Source organism: Mixophyes fleayi, chromosome 2, assembly GCF_038048845.1.
Source record: "Mixophyes fleayi isolate aMixFle1 chromosome 2, aMixFle1.hap1, whole genome shotgun sequence".
Lineage (NCBI taxonomy): Eukaryota > Metazoa > Chordata > Amphibia > Anura > Limnodynastidae > Mixophyes > Mixophyes fleayi.
This window is the reverse complement of record NC_134403.1, coordinates 43,291,352-43,311,637: the sequence shown is the minus strand read 5'-3', so window position 1 is coordinate 43,311,637 and position 20,286 is coordinate 43,291,352. Positions and strand designations below refer to the sequence as shown.

At 39.9% G+C, this 20,286-nt stretch overlaps 1 protein-coding gene across 4 annotated transcripts in view; it reads left to right on the top strand.

The window, feature by feature from the left end:
* Positions 1-20,286, top strand: part of LOC142140899 (protein mono-ADP-ribosyltransferase PARP4-like) — a 219,748-nt gene that overhangs the window by 194,024 nt on the left and 5,438 nt on the right. For all 4 annotated transcript variants that reach the window (XM_075198874.1, XM_075198875.1, XM_075198873.1 and 1 more), the window contains 4 exons: positions 5,536-5,571; positions 8,843-8,896; positions 9,447-9,546; positions 14,321-14,453. In XM_075198874.1, coding sequence (XP_075054975.1) covers positions 5,536-5,571; positions 8,843-8,896; positions 9,447-9,546; positions 14,321-14,453 — 323 coding nt within the window. The remainder of the gene's footprint in view (positions 1-5,535; positions 5,572-8,842; positions 8,897-9,446; positions 9,547-14,320; positions 14,454-20,286) is intronic.

The window sequence follows — 20,286 nt, the reverse complement described above, 5'->3', positions numbered from 1 at the left end:
TATATATACTTTCTCTTTGTCCCCGAGGCCTCTGACTGCAAAAGTCAATGCAATGTGACACCAAACATCTACGCTTTGTCCTTTAGTCATTACATTATTAGGTTATGAGCGAGGTGGCTGGAAACCGCTAGCTTCACAAAAGGAAATCTTATTTTTTTCAGTGCTTGCAAAAATAGGCGCACCAGTGCACCTATGCCATACTCTGCCCAAGCACTCCCTCAGGATGTGGAAACGTCTGCTACTCAACACTGTCACCTTGTTTCGCAAAATTATGCTCTTTGGCGGACATTAATTTTACTCTGCACAAATTGCCTCCAGTGCGTGCTGTGACTGTGAGGAAGAAGGAAAGTTAGACCAGGTTGAGGGCCAATAGACCAGGTTGAGGGCCAATAGACCAGTGTAAATGTAATGTTGAGGCTGACGTACTTCATCTAGCCTTGTATCCTAATAATTGCTGTGTGATTTTCATAGTTTTAGAATAATTACAAAGAAGTCCATTTAGTGCACAGTTTATTTAGTACAGTTTCGAATTTGCTATGGGTTTTGGCACCTTGCATAGTTGTCTATATAACAGCTGTCATAAACATGCCACAATATTGGGTCTATTTATTATTGGATGGAAAGTCCCATCTCTGGTGAAAATGGGTGTAATGCTCAGCTACCTTGGTAAGATTTTATTGATAAATTATGATGATAGGTGATTTCCTTAGAAAGTCAGCCCTATTGCCATATATTGATAAATTGACCCGTATGTCCCTGGTATGTGAGAAATTATCGTAATACCAAGCTGCAGAATGAGCTTACGCATTACAGCACGGCAAGTTACAAATGAACCTCTACACTTTTGTAAGGTTTGAAATGATCTTTATATTTTATCTCTTTTTTTTTTTTTTTTTTTTTTAAGCTTCAGGAAGAGAAATATCATATATACATATAACAGGACAATATACAATTAATTGGTATTTCAAGCTGTATTTTAACAATAACATTATTTACACATTTCACATTACCTATAAAGTGGTTTGATCATCAGACTGGCAAGGATAATGAAAGTCCCCTTCACGGAACTGTTAGGAACAGTTATTGAACAAACCAAGTGTGATTGGATTGCTTAATTACTTTGATGGATAAGGTATAGAGAGAAGAGGGAAGGATAAAATGGGGGGGTTCGACCCTCATTTGTTCCATTGGGTATAAAATGCGGTGTCTTTAAATTCAATCCATTTAAACCATAGTAAGTAATATTCTTTGTATTTATCAATCGAAGAGTAAATCATTTCCTCCATAGACATATAAAGGTCCAAACGTGCAAACTATTCCTTAATAGAAGGGGGTGTTGGGGATCTCTAGTGGACCAGTATGACAAACTTCGCTGCACTGCTGGTAATAGTTAAAGGTAGATTTTTTGGAGTAATGTGATTATGAACAGCTAAATCATAGGTATAGATATTTTATATATCTTACAATAGTATCTATATAAGTTTTACTCTTCATGTAAGAAACACATTTGTATCCACTCTTTTCTTTATTCTTCTAACTACATGTGACAGGATGGACCGCCTATGCCACCCTGTCTGTTGTTGCTGGACACCGGCTGGGCTTACTTTGCCACCGTCCCCTTTCGTTATTCCGAATAGGCCCCTCCTGCCACAGAAGGAGGAGCCTGCTGCCACCACTGGACTCCTTTATGACCTCCAGAACCACGTTCCTTCTGGGTAACTGTCATTGCTAGTGTAACTCCCGTGCTGGCACATTTGGGCTGGTACCCCTGACCTCTTTACTATGGATCAGGGTGCTGTAGATGGATCCCCCTGGCCTATCACACTGGCCAGAGCTGCTGGGTAGCGGGCAGAGCGGTGGTACTATGAGCTGGGTCCAAACTTCAGACCAGCTGGAGGACGAAATTAGATTTAGGGTCTAATCTGTAGGTCATAGGATTACACTAATATTGAAGAAGTTGTCAAGCAGGGTCTTAAAGCAGAGAGTGATGTTTATTTCGCTCAAGTGTCCTGACAAGGACAGTTCCACTGATTAAAGGTATCAGTGGTCGGGTCAGATGGAACATCAGAATGATACTTTTCAGTACACGACAGTGCTTTTTATACAGATTTGAACACAGCCTCACAGGCTATTTTTAGAATCACGATGCATTTTGTTTATCCAAACATAGATTTACATGTAATACAAAGCTAACAATATTTACGATTATCTGTGATATCCCAAAACTCGCTGTGATTTCCTGCATTTTATTTTGGACACAGAAAATCTAACCACAGTCTAATTAAATCTTCCTATGCCTTCAGGTGCTAGACCCTCACACATCAAAAGGTCTAATTAGCATGGGTCCTTTCTTCAAACAGTTGCCGAATACACATTTCCTCCAAAGAAAATAATTCCCCAAGAAAAGTTGCAAAACCACAAACAAGGCATTTCCTTACACCATGATACACAAAAGACTTCCTAAATAAAGGCTTACTGTATCAGATATATACATCAGAAATAATGCATTTCCTCTAGCAAGGTTGAAACCTAAACAAATTTCTTCCCCTGGTCTCAGAAATAAAGATATCTCTTTTACCAACATACCCACAATATCAAATTTCCTTGAAATAAATTTATAGCATATGGCTGTGAGTTCCAAAATGAAGGCATTTCTCATATATATATATATATATATATATATATATATATATATATATATATATATATTATAGGAGATGCTGTAGTTACTAAGCTACATGGGAGCCTATGGAACTAATCTCATATATTCGTTAATAATTGAGACCAGGTTTTATTCATTTTTATATATAATATGTACTGCAATACACACAGCTGTGATTGCAGACTGTGCGCTAGACACTAGCTCCGTGCCACTGACACTAATGTTATATGTGAACTTCTAAACTCCTAAGTTTAAATCAACATGCTTATGTGTAACATGAGTGTGATCTATGCGCTACAGCAATATGAGACTGTACCCTAGACACTTGTTCTATGCCGCTGACACCAATGTATGATATGGAGGTCATTTTAACTTGATTTCCCTGGTTCATTTATAATAAAGATGTATGCTCCAGTGCATACGGCTGTGTGATCAGTTGTTATCAGCCATATGTACACCCATGCAGCACTCAATTCCATATCACTCAGACACTGTAAAGCCAAATTCAAATTAGAATAGACACAGTAATCAGGGCCATCTTAATAGCATAATGGGCCTCCGGGCAAAGCAGTGCACTGGGCCCCCTACCTACACAACCACTCACACAAATAAAAATGAAAACTATCAATAAAATTATTCTTATATTTATTGTTACCTGCAACAAAATCAGTGTTTAAACATTAAAAAACATGCTGTACAGCTGTTACCTCGCTGCTGTATCCAGCAAAGGAGGGTTCAATCGCTATGGAGGGTACTGTTGAAGTGGAGATAAAAAAAAGTCATAAATGGCCAACATTTTGTTCCCTTTCATGTCTCCCCTATTTCATACTGTGCCCTCCATTATGCTGCTTTTGCTCCCCTTCATCTGCCTCCACTGTTTCAAACTCCCCCTGTACTTACCTTTTTCTTCTGAATTCTTCTCTTCTGTCGCTTCTTCTGTCTTTACTTGTCGCCATCACGGCTCCTTTCTCTGCGCTCTTCACAGAAAATGTTGGGCGTGATGACATTCTGTGTGAGCACAGTGGCGAGGAGGGTGGGTGCCGAACGCAGCAGGGAGGAGGGTGGGTGCCGAACGCAGCAGGAAGGAGGGAGGGCACCAGATCGCAGCCACGAAGGAGGCTTAAATCTTCTGGGTCCTGCCTATGGGGCCCCCTAGGCCCGTGGGGCCCCCGGGCAGTTGCCCAGCATGCCCGTGCAGAAAGACGGCCCTGACAGTAAGATGTCTCGCCTCCGGAGTGTAATCTATGAGCTGTTCTCACTCTAAACTATGTGCATTAGTCCATTCTGTGCCGCTGACCCTAATATTTTGCACAGACATCTAAAACGTCTATGACAGCTCATACATGCCGGGACTGTGGTCTATGTGCTACACAATGATTGCAAACTGTGTGCTAGACACTGTCTCTGTGCTGCTGACACCTGTGTATTATATGACATTCTCAACTCCTTAAGTCAAGTTTGAGTTCAGGCTTATGTGTAACAGGAGTGTGATATATGCACTGCAATGATATCAGACTGTGCGCTAGACACTTGCTCAGTGCCGCTGACATTGATGTTTGATACAGAAGTAAAAGATTCTTATTTAAACTTAAATTCCCTTGCAATTGTTAGTCTAAAACCCAAATGGTAGCATTCCCTACCTAACTACCTGTGACACCCCTAGAGGCGGGCGATGAGAGGATCGTACCTGGTCCCTGGATACTTTTCTTTCAGTCATGGAACGGCAGTGGGACAGACAACCCCCGAGTCCCCAATACAAGTAGGACACCAAATGAATGAAGTGATGTCAAACTGATTGTGCAGAAACAGTACGTCACTAAAATATTTCTAGACAAAAGAATGGTTAGTAACACTAATGCAAGTGATATTAATGGCAGTCTTGTAAATTCGGTACAATTATCAAAAACAGCTGCTTACTGTCTCAGGTGTCACACAATGCTGTGTATTACCATGGCAGTTAACACTGTGCCTTCATATGTTCTTGAAGAATTCAGCTGTGATGTTGTTCTTTGACTAGAATATGCAGGTTATGATGGGTTGCAGGATGCTTTAGATACTAGACTACTATCAGAGTGGGCACTGGTGATTAAATCTGTAATTCAGGTATACTTGGGGTTCATGCTGCATGTAGTAGTAGAAACTTGGTTAATGCCTGTAACTTGTTAAGCAAATGTGTCTGTAAATTTAGCTCACAGTTCTTACAATGTAGGATATACTGTGAAGTGAAGGAGAATGCAGTTTGATTACACAGACCTGATTCCTGTTGTGTAGATAGTTTTCAGCTCCATCTTCACTATCACTGGTGTCAGCTCTTGTCTTTAGTGACAGCCTCTCTGTAGCCACTATAATGAAATCTTTGCACGTGCAGTATTCTTGGCTGGCAACACACCTCAGCCCTCTGCAGCAGTCTAACTCTCAGCAACAATACTTGCCTCACTTTTTCTCACAACAGCATAGCAGAAAAACGTGTGTCATTTCATAATGTCTTTTTAGCACTCTCACAGTCTCTGTCTCAAAAACCTTGAAACTTTCCAGCAGCCTCACTGCCTGGGTTTTCCCTGGGACCTAATGTCTCTTCTGAATCATGCTGTGACACAGTCCTGTACCACAGGGTCCTAGTGCCCAGCAGTTTCCGGGTATCACACACTCCTAACGTATATTTCATTTTTTGCATAATCTTAGACGCAACCTGTTCCTTATCCAGATGAGCTATTTAAAAGCAGAGTATCCAATGAAAACTGTGTTTTTTGATTGACAGATGTAAGATCCAATGTCCGAAACAAAATGAAAGCATATCATTTATTTATTTTATATAATTTTTTAGATCTTTTATTTATAATATTTCTTATTTTTCTCTTTTTTTCTGTCTACAGAATGCCAGAATTCGATGTACCAAATATGTCGATATGGTATGTCAGTGGTGAAGTAACCTATACAGTATTCTAATTCCTCATTTGTATTTACATATTTGTACCGTTCATAATCTAGTATTTATATTCTTTTGTATCTTAATAATGTGTGTTTAGAGCATTAATAAAGTGGTTAAATCTTATTTGAAGTATTTCAGAAAATATATCATGTGTACTATTTAATTCCCGTGATCTTGAGTGATCATAAATAGTGAACACTGAGGTACTGTGATAAAATATGCTCTTGAAGGCGTGTAAAAATATTTAAAAATAAAAAATAAATGAAAATATTTAAAAATGTAAAAATCATATCCATATCATATCATATCAGTGCTAATACCTTCACACTTTAATACCTCTACGTATATGATTGTATACAGCAGGGATTTCTCTGTGTGGATCTGAGCCTTGATTCATTAAATAGGTGGAAAACTATCATCTATCCACTGAGTATATTGCTAATAATATTCATAAGTTTTAGATTTACGGTTTGCATTGGAGCACAGGTAATCAATATCAGATGCATAGCCAGATAACCCAACGAGCGAATCAATCCCACACAAGTGGGCCAATTAAATAGTCAGCATTTGAAAAGAGCTCTAACATGCCAGTTTGAAATTACAAGCAAGTGTACCTTATAGAGTTGGTATTAAAATAGTATCAGATATACTACATTTTAAACACATGAATACACCCGATATGTGCACATAAAGAGAAAGTCACAGTTATATGGAATGAATGAATGATTTTAGATCGAGTGAATGAGGCATGGTATAAAACAGCGATACAGAGACACAAACGTCCCTATCCTTGATCTGCTCCGTATAGTTTAAGAGAAATGAAATTCCTTTCAGTTACCTACAACGGGTGCAAATTAGGCATACACGCTTGTTAGCTGCCTGAATTGGACATACCTGAGCAACCTACATAGATACATCAGTGGCGGATCCAGGGGGGGGCGGTCGCCCCCCCTAGCAGGGGATTGCTGCCGGCGGCTGCACACTGTGCAGGTCCGTTCAGCAGTGACAGTGTGCTGCCCGGCTGCTCTGATTGTGTTTTAAACACAATCAGAGCAGCGGGGCAGCACACTGTCACTGTCGAGCGGACCTGCACATACTGTGCAGCCGCCGGCAGCCTTAGAAATTAGAAAGGGGCGGGGCCTAAATCGCCCCCCCCTAAAATCGCCCAATGTATAGCAAAAGTCTGGATCCGCCCCTGAGATACATGCAGGTAATTTTTAGCAAATGATTGGAATTATGTATGCATGAAGGGTATAAGATTAGACATGCATCACTATAACATATAGATGGAAAACAAGTTTCTAGACCTACTTATAAACCTGTGCATACAAGGAATTTATGAACCTAAATGATTGTATTGACGACGCATCAATTGATTATTACAGCACACATATTGAGTATTGGTCTAAATAGTGAAATATTTATATACATGTTTATGCTCAAGTTATTGCTTATTTTTCATCTCAAAAGAAATATGTATGTATAGTAGACAATGAATTAAAAAATATATAACTCCAGTTATATTATACGGAGCACACTTTGTCTGAAATACTAACTATGCTCATATATGCTCAATTGCGATCTGACTATGATCCCCCTACAGGATATTCAAGCTAAGCAAGATATACAAGCTTTTAAATCATTGAGATTTAGGAACATCGAAGAGTGCTTTTGGTATTAGGCTCAATAAGCCGATTAATGCCGACATAGAATATCAGCACGGAAAGAACAAATTAAATATATCTCGCACTAGTGAATTTACAACTAGTTCCATTCGAGATATCCTATGTTTGATAACCACATTGTTGTACATCTCTTTTTTTGATAATTCATATTCGTTAATGGAATGATTAATCTAAACGCAGATGTATAATAAAGAATAGGCAGAATTGAAATTTAATTTTGAAGATTTATTAATCCCCATTAAATACATATGGCTAAATTGAAGTTCTTCTGAACACAAAATAATACATAGGAGGGGGGGATTCAGTTATGCGCGGGGTGCCTCCGGAACGGCCGTGAAGGCACTTCACGCTACCGCAACATGCGGATTACTGTTCACCCTCCATAGGGTTGCGAGGAGAAATACGCGATGTTGCGGTACCGTATTAACAGAAAAAGTGCGCAGCTGCGATGTTCCTCAGAACATTGTGACTAATTGACACCCCCCTTCCCCATAGGGAGCAACTACACCATTACCTAGAGTTCACTCGCTCATTTTAATTCTTAATATTTTGCTTTGAATTCTAGGAATTTTTTAATAAAAGTTATGTTTTATAGGTGTGTTTGAATTTTTTTAACTCATTATCCTGTACACTACTTATGGAAGTTCCTTTATGAAGAGTTTAGACTAATGAAGTTTATTCAGCAAGTTATTTACATTGTCACATATTTAGTTGGGTAGGAGTGCCTCTCCGAAGTAGTATCCTCTTCCTTTTTACTATACATTTGTGTTGCCTGTAAGTTAATAAGACAAATTAACACAACATAAAACATTTGTTTCCCAACCTTCTCGTCTAGTGACTCCTCCACCAACACTGATGTCACTTAGTTAATATAACTATTGCATATGCATTTTAAAATTGGACTACAGTCTTAAAAATTATAGGTTTGATTGTTTTTTTCAAACTAAAGTGCATCTCAAGAAATTCTAATAGCTGTCTCCATATTTTTCCATACAAAATAATTAACAGACTTATATATGGGATAATGAACTAAAGAGTTCATGTGTATCCAATCAAAGGCTAACACACATAGGGACTGATGCTTAGTTGGGCATACGGAGGTGAGAAGGGATTGGGTTAAGAGTACAAGTTGTCAGTGGAGGTAGATAGACAAATTAAGAAACTTATACAGAGATAGAGAGCCAGCATACATAACACACTTATATTACCTTCCTTGTCCCCCGTCATTTCTCCTGTACCATTCAGATAGGGATTACATTTGCAAGATAGTTGGAGTAATTTTCCATTTTTAACCCTTTAAAACAAAAAACATATCCTTGTAAGATAGCGCTGTGGCGAGCAGATCTGTCCTGACACACTTGGTTGTGAATCACTGATTTTAGGTTTTAAACAAAATAAAGGCATGTTTATGCTAAACCCCATTGGTTGCAGAGTATCTCCAAAAATTCTCACATCACAGACACTGCCTGTGCTGATCGTCCCTTTTAGTATTAGAGCTACTGTTACTCGGTCACATTTATTTCACATGTAATTATTATCTGTTTATTTTGTATTTATTTTCTATAGGCTGAACGATTTGTGGTTCCTTCATGGTCATCTCTGTCTGCTCTCCAAAGTCAGGTAATATATATATTTAATCTTTTCACTGCAATATATAGGCAAGTACAGATTTTGTACAGTTATAACATGGATGTGTTACTTTGTATAAAGAGAAAGGCTAGAGTTAATGTCATACTTGCTAACTCTTCCGGTATACCCGGGAGACTCCCGATTTACGGGTAGGTCTTCCGGACTCCCGGGAGAGCTGGCAATTCTTCCGCATCTGTCCACTTCCTAGTGAAGTGGGCAGATTTGAAGCCTCCGTGATGCGATTCTCCGGGAATCGTCATCATTTCGGGGCCAAAATGATGCGATTCACAGAGCTTCGCCCCCTCACGCCCACCTCTACTCCAAGACTCCCGAAGGCCAGCCTGTAAAGGTTGGCAACTACGGTTTATGTGTATAGTTGAGGATAGCCATTCATAACGAGTGCACCTGAGAACATGTACGTCTGGCTGTGATTGGAATCCAGAGTCCTCGTGGCTGCAGGTTCTGGTACTAGAATGAAAGTAAAGACTGAAATCCCAGCATTCTATTTAATACGACTAATGAACGATGTGTTTATACTCAGGACGGATTCTGGCGACTGACTCCAGAGCTTGGAAAGTTATTAAACATCAATGTCGGCTACTTATCTGAAGTTCTCATTAAAAATGGCATCTCCTCTCTGGGTAGGTTTATGTTTAAGAATTCATTTAATTCAAGTGTTATACAAGTAACTATTATGGTGTATATTGTTTTAAACCAATATAGCTCACAAGTATATATGTGTATATATATATATATATATATATATATATATATATATATATATATATATATATATGTGTATATATATATATATATATATATATATATATATATATATATATATATATACAGATGCTGAGCAGACTGTATTATTATATTTGCAATCAAATAATACCTAATACAAACTAAGGGACTCTTGTGGAACTGGACACATTTGTGCCATGAATGTGAAAGCCGGAAAAGAGGCACGTATTGAATAGCGCATGTTTGGTCAGCTCTACAACACTAACTTATGCGCCAGATTTACCTCCGGAGCATCAAGTGTAGCGTATAGAAAGTAGTGCAAAAGTCACATTACCGTATTTGTACACAATATAATATAATAAGTGACATATGCACAACAGAGAATATTGTCTTGACATAGTTATTCATAAATCTGAAAGTTACATTTAGCTAATAAAATAAAATGACAAATACAAATTAATTTCAGTTAAATTAAATGTAGCAATTTTATTTTCCCCTATAAAAATCATTTTCTGCTGCAGTACAAAAGGAAATGGCAATTAAGATAGGCAAATAGACATCCACAACTTCTAATAACATGGTAGTTTTAGTAAGGAATGTACAATACAGAAGTGGAAGTTGCTCAATCGATTTATAGGTTCATAGCAAGTGCTTAAAAGAGTGGGGTTATGCAGCACGGAACAAACACAAAGAGAAGTCCCCCAGCACACTGCTATAGCCAGCAAAGGAGCTGCTATTTCTATTTGTACATAAAAATGCAGAAATATCAGTTACGCATATTTGCAAATATATGGAAAGCTATCCACCCCGTCAAGGTGCTTCTGCCAGTAGTGTGGTTCTAACTCTAAACAATGAGAGTCCTTCTTTTTGGGCCATACATATATGTGTTTTTAAATTGAGAGCTAACTTACCACGGGGTACCTAGTAGTATCAGCTCACCCACCGCTTCCTTTCCCCATTCTGCCTCTCCAGTTTTAGGAGTCAAGTGTCAAACTCTACCTGAGCCCCAAAACGTTTTGTCCAGAATGCTTGGTACTTTGGACATTCTGGGCAAGATTTTTTTTTTATTCTACAATTTGGAACTTCATACCTAAAACACCACTAGCACACATTTTAAAAACTAAACGTTTTTCCCCACGCTTCTTTGATATTACCCTACAGACAGATTGTTTAACAGATCTCCTCAGTAACCGAAGAAGGCGCTACGTGACCATATCTGTGCGTACTACCTTTCTCTCCTCATTACCTTGTGTAACAGCACTGCTGACACTGGGCCTTGTTTAAAAGCCATAAGAGATACGACCCACCACACCCCATCTTATTTTGCACATATGCCCTGTAAAAGGATCTTCCCCTTTTTTTTAAAAAAATAAATTTATTTTTGGAAAGGGTCAACCAAAAGTAACATTCTGTACAGCACTGTGTTATAAACATTTGAAGAATACATATTTATTAAAACATACAGCGTCTTATTAGAAAAGAGTATTAGTAAGGATGTTGACCCAATTTTTCAAGGAAAGCAACAATTTTAGAAAGAGAAGTAAGACTGAGAAGAGTAAGGAGGGGAGGCGGCGTGGCGGACCGCCTAAGAATAAGAGAGAGGAAAGAGTGTAGTAGAATATGGAAAAAGAAAGAGAAGAGATGGAATAGGGAAGGGAAGAAAGGAAAGGATCTTCCCCTTTTATGGGTTTTAATCTCCTTAATATTCTGGCAAATGTATGTATGACCATTTAATACCGTTATATATATATATGACTATTACTGTCAACCAACTCCTCGCAAAGGTACTTCTAAATTAACCTAAGAAACATCATTCTTATATTCCCTTACATCCACCGGACCAATATTCGTATCAAGAAAGACTACACACAAAATATAGTTTCATTTAAAGTGTGGTATTATATTATAAAACAGTAAGCAGCGTAACAATATTTTACGCAAATTATAGATTTTGGTGCCATAAGTTACACTAATTGCCTGTAATATAAATATATAAGTAATTGTTTGTGTGTAAGTGTATGTGTGTGAATGTATTGTGTGTGTTGCAGGGGGAGGAGGGGGAAGACCCATCTGACCTAGGGGGAGGGAGACCAAACAGACTCAATCCATTTATTTTACATCCAACGGCCATTTTAACACATGGTATTTCAACCACATACTAGATCCATCTCCTCTACTTTCCCTTTAAATCGACAGTCTAACAAAACGTTATATTTAACAATCTGACCACTTCCTGAATAATCCAATCACTTTCTATGCATCTAAATCCTCAGCAGCATAGTATACTTTCCAATACCATGTGCACGGTTTCTTCACATCCCCACAAAACAAAAAACTATGCACAACTATTTCCATACAATTACAATAACTATTTCCACACAAAACTCCATTACAGCATTAAACCAACACAGAACTATGTATAACACCAGTGCTTCCATGACCAAAAACTAACCAATACAAGCTACAAAACACTTCCAATCACATTTACCATCTGTATAAATGATCATTCATTCTCATGGACTCTACACATATGACCATCTGTATAAATGATCATTCATTCTCATGGACTCTACAAATATGTGTCGAGATTCAAAGTCCATCTTTCATTCAACAACACATTACAACATTTATAACATTTATGTTTCCAGCTCACACTCACCTTTCATTCATTCCATTCAAACTCCATCATTCCTACTAGTCAGGGCCTTTGTAGGACATGAGGTTACTCACTTCCCTGCATGTTCACCTAGGAGCTGCTTGTATGTCCGCTCAGGCTAGCAGCAGCTCACCAAAAGGGACGTTTCTCCTTCTGTGTAAAGTGTAAAAACCTTTCTTGTGGGCGGAGATTACATTTTACAGGAACCAGGCTACAGTTTTTCATATGTTAATTTGACCAACTACTCCAAAACGTGTTTCTCTGCACATAAAAATCCTCCCCCCACCTAGGACTATGGCTTTTAAATACCACAGTCACTTCCTAATTCAATTCTAAAATGAAACATAAATAATAGATTATTTATGTACTCTTCATCATGCCCCTACTTATCTGCCTTGCCATACATATATGCACACACGCATTCCAGTTTTTGGGACAAGTACTCTTGGCCTCCTGTTATAGGATTGCAGGTCGAGCGAAAATGCGTAAGATAGAGTAAAAACATTACCACAGGTTCCTGCCCGATACAGCTTCAGGATCACCCACTGCATTCATTTCCAATTCCAAATTCAATTGTTATACCTAAAATACCACCTTACTGATGTTTTATATAAATAATAAACACGATCGGACATTGTGACTGTGTCACTATCGAACAATTCAATGTTTTTACTGAATTGGTCGAAATGTGACTAAAAATTTACTTTCCCTTATGTATTCTGCCTAGAAGATGAAAGCAATGCCCAAATTAGAGTAAAGGCTGAGGCCGATCTATCATCTTGGAGATCACGTAAAAATAAAGTCCTTTACAAGGGAAAACTGGCTTTTTGCCCTACCTCCTAAATAAGGAACCACCTATAAATGTGATCTCTCCCCTCCTTGAATCGCATTTAAATACCTTGTCCTACAAAGCAAATTTTTGTTTTTGCATACAAGATCAATACTAGGTGCTGTGTGACGATGCAAACTGTGAACCCATGCACTTCATGCGACATAAAACGTCATTTGTATCCTTGACTTGCAATTTTGCACTTTTGTAAATGTATTTCATTTCAGCCCCTTGTCACTTTGGACTAGTCATTTTCTATTTCCAGACACCAGTATTTTTCTAGTGTAGAACAATTGTTAGTCCCTAACAATTGGTGGTGATCATGGAATGAGATGTGCACATTTTCCAAGAAACACACTCTGGGCCTGATTCAAGTCCGAATTCCTGAAGTCTGAAAAAAGAGCACAGAACTTGTGCGTAGTGATGTCTGTATTCAAATCCAAGCGTAGCTCATGTTACGTTTCCATTTGAATCTGGGTGTAGGTACACTCTGCCAACAAAGTACTTGCCGTACGTAGACACACAGGACAGACGGGAGTATACACACAAATGTATGTAGAACAAAAGATCACATCAGAACGCATTAAAAAAACGTGATCGTAATATTAAATAACAACTGTTATCAGCATAATCGTTTATATAAATAATAAATGTAAAATATATATTTTTTTAGATTAATTACATAAAGATGCTTTAAATGTGTATTGTACAATGCATTTATATATTCTATCTTACTTGCATACAAATGTTCTGTGCTAGCTGGTGGCATGCATACGTCTACTTTTTAAATCAAAGTCTATGCTGTCACAGTCATCACTATCAGTCGGCATTTACACCAGCCCTGTAGTGTGTTTGCAAATGATAAGGTTGAAAACAAGCGCACTTACGAGAAACCCAGGACTTGAGTCAGACACATCTGAATCGGAACTTCCGCACTGTACATGGCCTATTTTAGTCCACCCTTTCACCCCCCAGTTCCGCCTCTCAAGACGTATGTCCGCACATGAATTATGCCCTCTGTGTTTATCGTTATAGATAAATATACTACACAGGACTATTACATCATTTGCATCATCATTGGCTACATGTGTCTTGAATAGTTTTAATAAGAAATAAATAATATGTTCCTATTTCAGTATATCTTCTTTTCTTCCTCGTTATTTTTTTTCCCACTTTGTTGTTAAAGGTTCCAGAGGTACAGAGGAGATATGTAAACTGATTGCTACACTCCTAGTGCTGCAAACAATCCGCATTTACAATCTGCTGGATGAAATCAAATTTAAGAGTTTGATGAAACTGGATCAGTCTCTCCCAGCAAGGTACATTTACATAGACAATAGTATGAATTGTAATTATTGCATGTAAGTTGGGTCTCATTATTGTACCTATAATAAGATGCACTGGAGCAGCAAGAAAACAAAGAGGGGCAAATAAGTTTATTGTGCTTCTTCGATTTCTGCACCCATTATGTCTATTCCTGCACAATCCATGCCTAACCTGTGCATTTCTCCTCCTTGATATAGTGGTAATCCAAAGGCCTGTTTGTGTTTTCTAGTGCTTAGTTCATTTTGAATTCAAACTTGGGAAATATGTAGCTAAACTGGCTACATTAGCCTTTATAATCCCCTTATTATCCAGTCTGGACCTCTTAGTTGTGTGATAAAAATGACCCTCCACTATATAACTCTTTTGGCTTTGATACTCTCTGCGTTTCATCATGTACTTGGCCCAGTTTCCTGCATTAGCTAGCCGCTTTAGTCTCAAGAAAGGCACCATGACTGTAAAGCAATATCATCAACATCATCACCATTTATTTATATAGCGCCACTGATTCCGTAGCGCTGTACAGAGAACTCACTCACATCTGTCCCTGCCCCTTTGGAGCTTGCAGTCTAAATTCACTAACATACATACACACAGACAGACAGAGAGAGAGACCAGGGTCAATTTTGATAGCAGCCAATTAACCTACGCCATTAAATTACCAGACCATAGCCTCAGAATTGGACTGGAACACTGAGGCTGTAGTTGCTACCTTCAGGCAAGGTATCAGCACAAGCTCTGGATGATTTCATCACCTTGTGCAATAAGATGGATCTTTTTTTTTCAGAGAACATATTCCGAAGGACGATTGCATCAGAAAATCTGCACAGTCTTGTTTGGCTGCCAGCAGTTTCCAACAACCCTTTCACCAAAAAGCCTATAGAAATGGGTAGTTCCTGTCTCCCTGAATAGGAGTGTACCCGCATTGGGACTATGTTTATGTTGTGGAGCTAAGGACCGTTTTATCAACCACAGTGCTCAGAAAGCCAGTAACCTGGAATGCATAAGTTAGAGAGGCCACACTAGGAGAAGTTAACTCCTCTCCGACGAATAAGAATGTGTTTAATTTTTTGTACTGGTGAATGCCTTTTTTTGACAAAACATTTTCTATCTCTGTCTTCCTGGACTGTGGACCAGTTGGAAACAGTTGAATAGAGTCAAAAACTTGGAATCCCCACATTACCCTTTGAAAAACCTTTGTCTCTTACTGTTATTGACAGATGTTTGATAACTGGATGTTCTATTCATTTAAAAACCATTGCCAATATTTATCAATTAGGTGCTTTATATAAGGAGCACATTCTCTTTTTGTTATATCCAAGGCTTTTAACTTCTCATTTCTTGGCCTATTAGATTTTCTCTTCAGATGTGTCCTCTCATAGGGAACTTGTCAAGATGGTATTATATTGCCTATGAGACAACTGTCTTTATGCAAAATTAGAAAAATATATCTTTGAACAGTCACAAGTTCAATTTTTACAATATTATTTCCACCTTAAGACTTCATAGTTCCTGAACAAAGGATTTTGCTATCCTGAACTGGCCTCAGCCTGTAGGTCTAAAAGCCACTAAGAGATCTCTAAGTTTTCGGTCAAAAACCGAGAGCTCATCAAACTTGTAACACCACATCTAGAGCCTGTCATTCACATCTCCAAGTGACTGAATGTGGTGGTCGCCAGCAAGTAGGTGCAGAAGCGTGGGCCTCATAGAGGAGGAGAGAGCTAGCCACGTCATTCTGGAGGCCGCATCATTCTGGAGGCACGGCCGAACTTCATGGTGTGAAAGCACAGAGTCAATTGGGGATCTGAGTCTTTAAAAACTTAGGTTTCCCATGCTTAGGGGAATGACTTACAAGCCGGAGGCCTGGGACAGAGAGCAGGGCCCAATATCATCCAGCATTGCATGGGAGCAGATTCATAGAGGCTTCTGCATGGAGCTAGTAAAATGAACCAGGGGAAGAAACTTCATATTAGGATAGAGCTCCATATAAAGTGATAGGGTGTTTGGCAGCGCTGCTTGAGACAGTAAGGCTACATTGAGAAGGAGGTAGGAGTCCCCAGAACAAGAAGCCCCAAGCAGTAAAGGGTAGAGAAAGCTCAAGAAGACCCCATAGATGGAGAGGGGATAAATGGAAGTGGCAGTGTGCCCGTACTAGATGTCTAAAGATGATCCTGAAATATATACTGGAGTAGGTTACTGTAAGAGGCAGCAGTGACTGTGAGATACCCAGAAGGGGCTGAGACCACCACACTGTAGAGTGCCAGAGCACAAGGGATTGTCAGGCACCGTCCCCGTGCTGTGTCCTCCGCACAGGGACGGACGCCTGCTTCCGCCAACAAGGGTCTCCGTCGTTGGCGCGTCTCGTTGCCTAGCAATGGGACGCTACTTGCAGATTTTGGCGGTGGTGTTCAGCGTCACCACTGCCAATAGATTAGACCAGCCCCCTTGCTCTATAAATATCCGGCTCTGGCACCTAGTGGGTGCCAGAGTATTAGGTTCTCTGTACTCCAGCGCTGCTTGAATTGTTTCTTGTATCCTGAACCATAACTGACCTGGCTAGTTTTCTGACCACTCTCCTGTCTCCTAGTGATTTCTCGTGTATGACCTGGCTTGTTATTGACCTCTTTCCAGTCTTCTGCGCTACTAGTATGCCATTTGGCACCTCTCTCTCCAGCACGGCTTGACCCGGACCGCCTGACTCCTCTTCCATCCACGCTTCACTGGTAGCTCTCTCTGAGGACCGCGACCTGCGTGTCTCCGCAGCAAAATCCATACTCCCTTGCGGGGGTCCCTGGCGAAGACCTGGGACACGTTAGACTCCGCGCCTCTTTGCTGAGCAGCGCAGAAACCAGTAAGCTATACTCTCCTAATTTCGTGACAGGGATATTGCCCCTGCAGAGTGGTGAGTGAGAGTACACTGGAGTGAGAGTGTCAGAGCTAAGCAAGAGCGTGACATTACCCCTGCAGAGGTGGGTGAGAAACAGTTGATTATTGCAGTAATAACGTAAGCCTGCATGTGTTGGAAGCAGGAGCAGACAGTCTATAAGTGTGTCTATATGTGAGTGATGTGGAGCTACAGAACCCAGAATGACCTGGTATGTAACGTGATGTGTATACAAATGTAATTATATTGATTGCTGAAGCAAGTAACTTGAGACCTGTGTTGGAGGAGACATGAGCTGTACATATTTTCTAACTCAAGTACTGTGCTGGAGTGAAGAGGAAGTAAAGAGTTCTACTTTGTGTTAGACATGGTCTGGTGCTCAACTTACTGTGATTTATATTGCCCTGCACCAGCATATTACATCACCTGTGTCCACACTTTAGAGGCTAATGTGTGGGGGATCCTCTGGTTACTTATGTCCGCACCCAAGAGTTAGCCAGGGCAGGGAAGAGAGCACAAGTGAGGGGGTGCACTTCCTACCCATGCACCTCAAGATTATACCCAGTGACGGGGTTACATCGCATTAGAAGAGCAGAGGCATCTTCTATAAGGAGCAATATTTCCTGTCACTATCTATATGGACCATAAGAATCTGTATTTACCATGCTTCATAGATCTTCATTAGACAGCGGTAACTTGTCATCAATGACACGCCTACTGGCACCTCTTGGCCTAACCAGCCTGTGGATGAGCGCACCAACTGGATACCCCCAGTAGTAGGAGGGTGTCACTGCCACCTCCAGCTCCTGGAACTATTTACACTTCTGGATAGTGTGTGGCTGCTGCAGCACCTCTTTGCTGGTTACTCTATCTAAATCTTCCTGACTTACTTTGGATCCAGTTAATGGCAGGATGTTGGGCTCAACACTGGGGGAACGGATTAACGTGTGTCCTTTATTCTGTGAGTCATAGGAACACAGTAGAGCCAGGTGTCTTACAGGAACAAGTCATAGATTATTTTATTGAATAACAATAAATCCGGCGCTGTCACGTATACTCAAAACAAGTTGGAGAATAAATTCATGTACAAGTCCATCTGTCTTATTTTTCTTCAAATAAAAGAAGAAAATCCCCAAAATCCTTCCATGGAAATATTGTCTCTGTTGTGTTCTCATTACTTAATTCAAAATAAATTAATTCAGAAAATGAGAGCTCAAAAAATTATATTTACATCAATAATTAATAAATGTTTGCCAATAAAAAATTATATTTGTGCATCACCACATGTGTAGACAAAAAAACATCAATTCATAATGTGTGTAATAACCCTGGTATGCTATAGAAAAAAGTGCAAAATCCTTATCCACTGTGTTCTTCAGGCATCAAACCATGAACAATCGAAGAAAGGTGACTCTGACTACAGATTGCTTATAATTTTCTTTAGCTCATAAAAAGAGATGACTAATATAGTGAAGCCCAGTCAGGCTTCTAACACTTGAGCTCATAAAGCTGCAATAGTGGTTACATAAAAATAAAGAGGACAAGCCTTTAGTGTACACTCTATGGGCTAGATTTACTAAGCTGCGGGTTTGAAAAAGTGGGGATGTTGCCTATAGTAACCAATCAGATTCTAGCTTTCATTTATTTAGTACCTTCTACAAAATGACAGCTAGGGCTAGATTTACTATCAGGCGTGATGCATGGCGGCTTCAAACCGCCATGCATCGCGGCGGTTTTCCGGCGTGTTTGCATTGCAAACAGCCGGATTTACTAATGGGCGCATTTCAGCTTCAATTTGAAGCCGCCGGCGATGTAACGGCGGGATGTAATGCTCAAAGCCGCCGGCGGCTTTGAATAGAACATGGCGCTTTTGCTTTAAATGACGGCGCTTTTGTGTAAAGGCGGTTTTTTTGAAAATTACACCTGTCTCCTGGCCTGTTACTATTGGCTATTTTCAAACTCAGGAGATTTGACATCACAAGCCCTATATAAACCACTGGCCTGACACTTTTTTCTCTGATAGGGTTTAGAGGAGTTTTGTGAGAGGAGTTTGGAGGATAGTGGTTTGCTGAGAGTTGGTGTTTGGTGGATTGGTGGAGCGATATCTGATTGAAGTGTGAGTAGTCCTGTGGTTTTTTCCTGTTTTGTACATTTATTTTCTCATTTATTTTCTGTCTTGTATTTTTTGTATTTGACTTGTCCTCTGTCTGTGTTACTTGTGTGTGACTGTGTGGAGAGTGTGTCTGTAGGTAGTGTAGTTTGTTCTTTGTGTTTGTAAGTCCTTCAGTGTTTTGTGTTTTTCTGTCTTCTGGGTAAAAATGTCCAGAGATAGGAGGGGAGCAGAGGCTGAGGAGAGGGAGATGGAGGTTGAGGGGTCAGAGGAGGGAGAGGGAGAGGTTGAGGAGACAGGACAGAGCAGGAAGACCAAGACAGGGAGGAATGTGCGCTTCTCACATGATGAGAATTGTGTGTTGGTGCACAATATCATTCCCTGCTACGAGGTGATCTTGGGGAACCTGGCAGCCCGGACTCCGCTAAGGCGGCGCCACCAATTGTGGGGGAGAGTGTGCGACGCTGTTAACGCGGTGGGCCCACTAAAGAGGACAGTGGCGCACTGCCGCAAGAGATTTTCGGACATTAAGAGGAGGTTGAAGGAAAAAATGGCCCAGGAAAGGAGGTCCACAAGACGCACGGGTGGTGGCCCCCCTCTTCGCGTTGAATATACCAGCTATGAGGAGGAGCTGCGGCAGATAATGCCCCGTGAAATAGTGGAGGGAATTAATGTGCAAGACACAGATTCGCCCTCGTTTGCCCAAGGAGTTGGTGAGTGATTTGTCCTTTTTAAGCTAACAATATTGAAAATGTTTTTTTATTGTAAAAGTGTCTTTTTTACTCAATCAGTATGTAAAGGGCAATAATTTTGTTTATAACTGTTTTTTAATGTG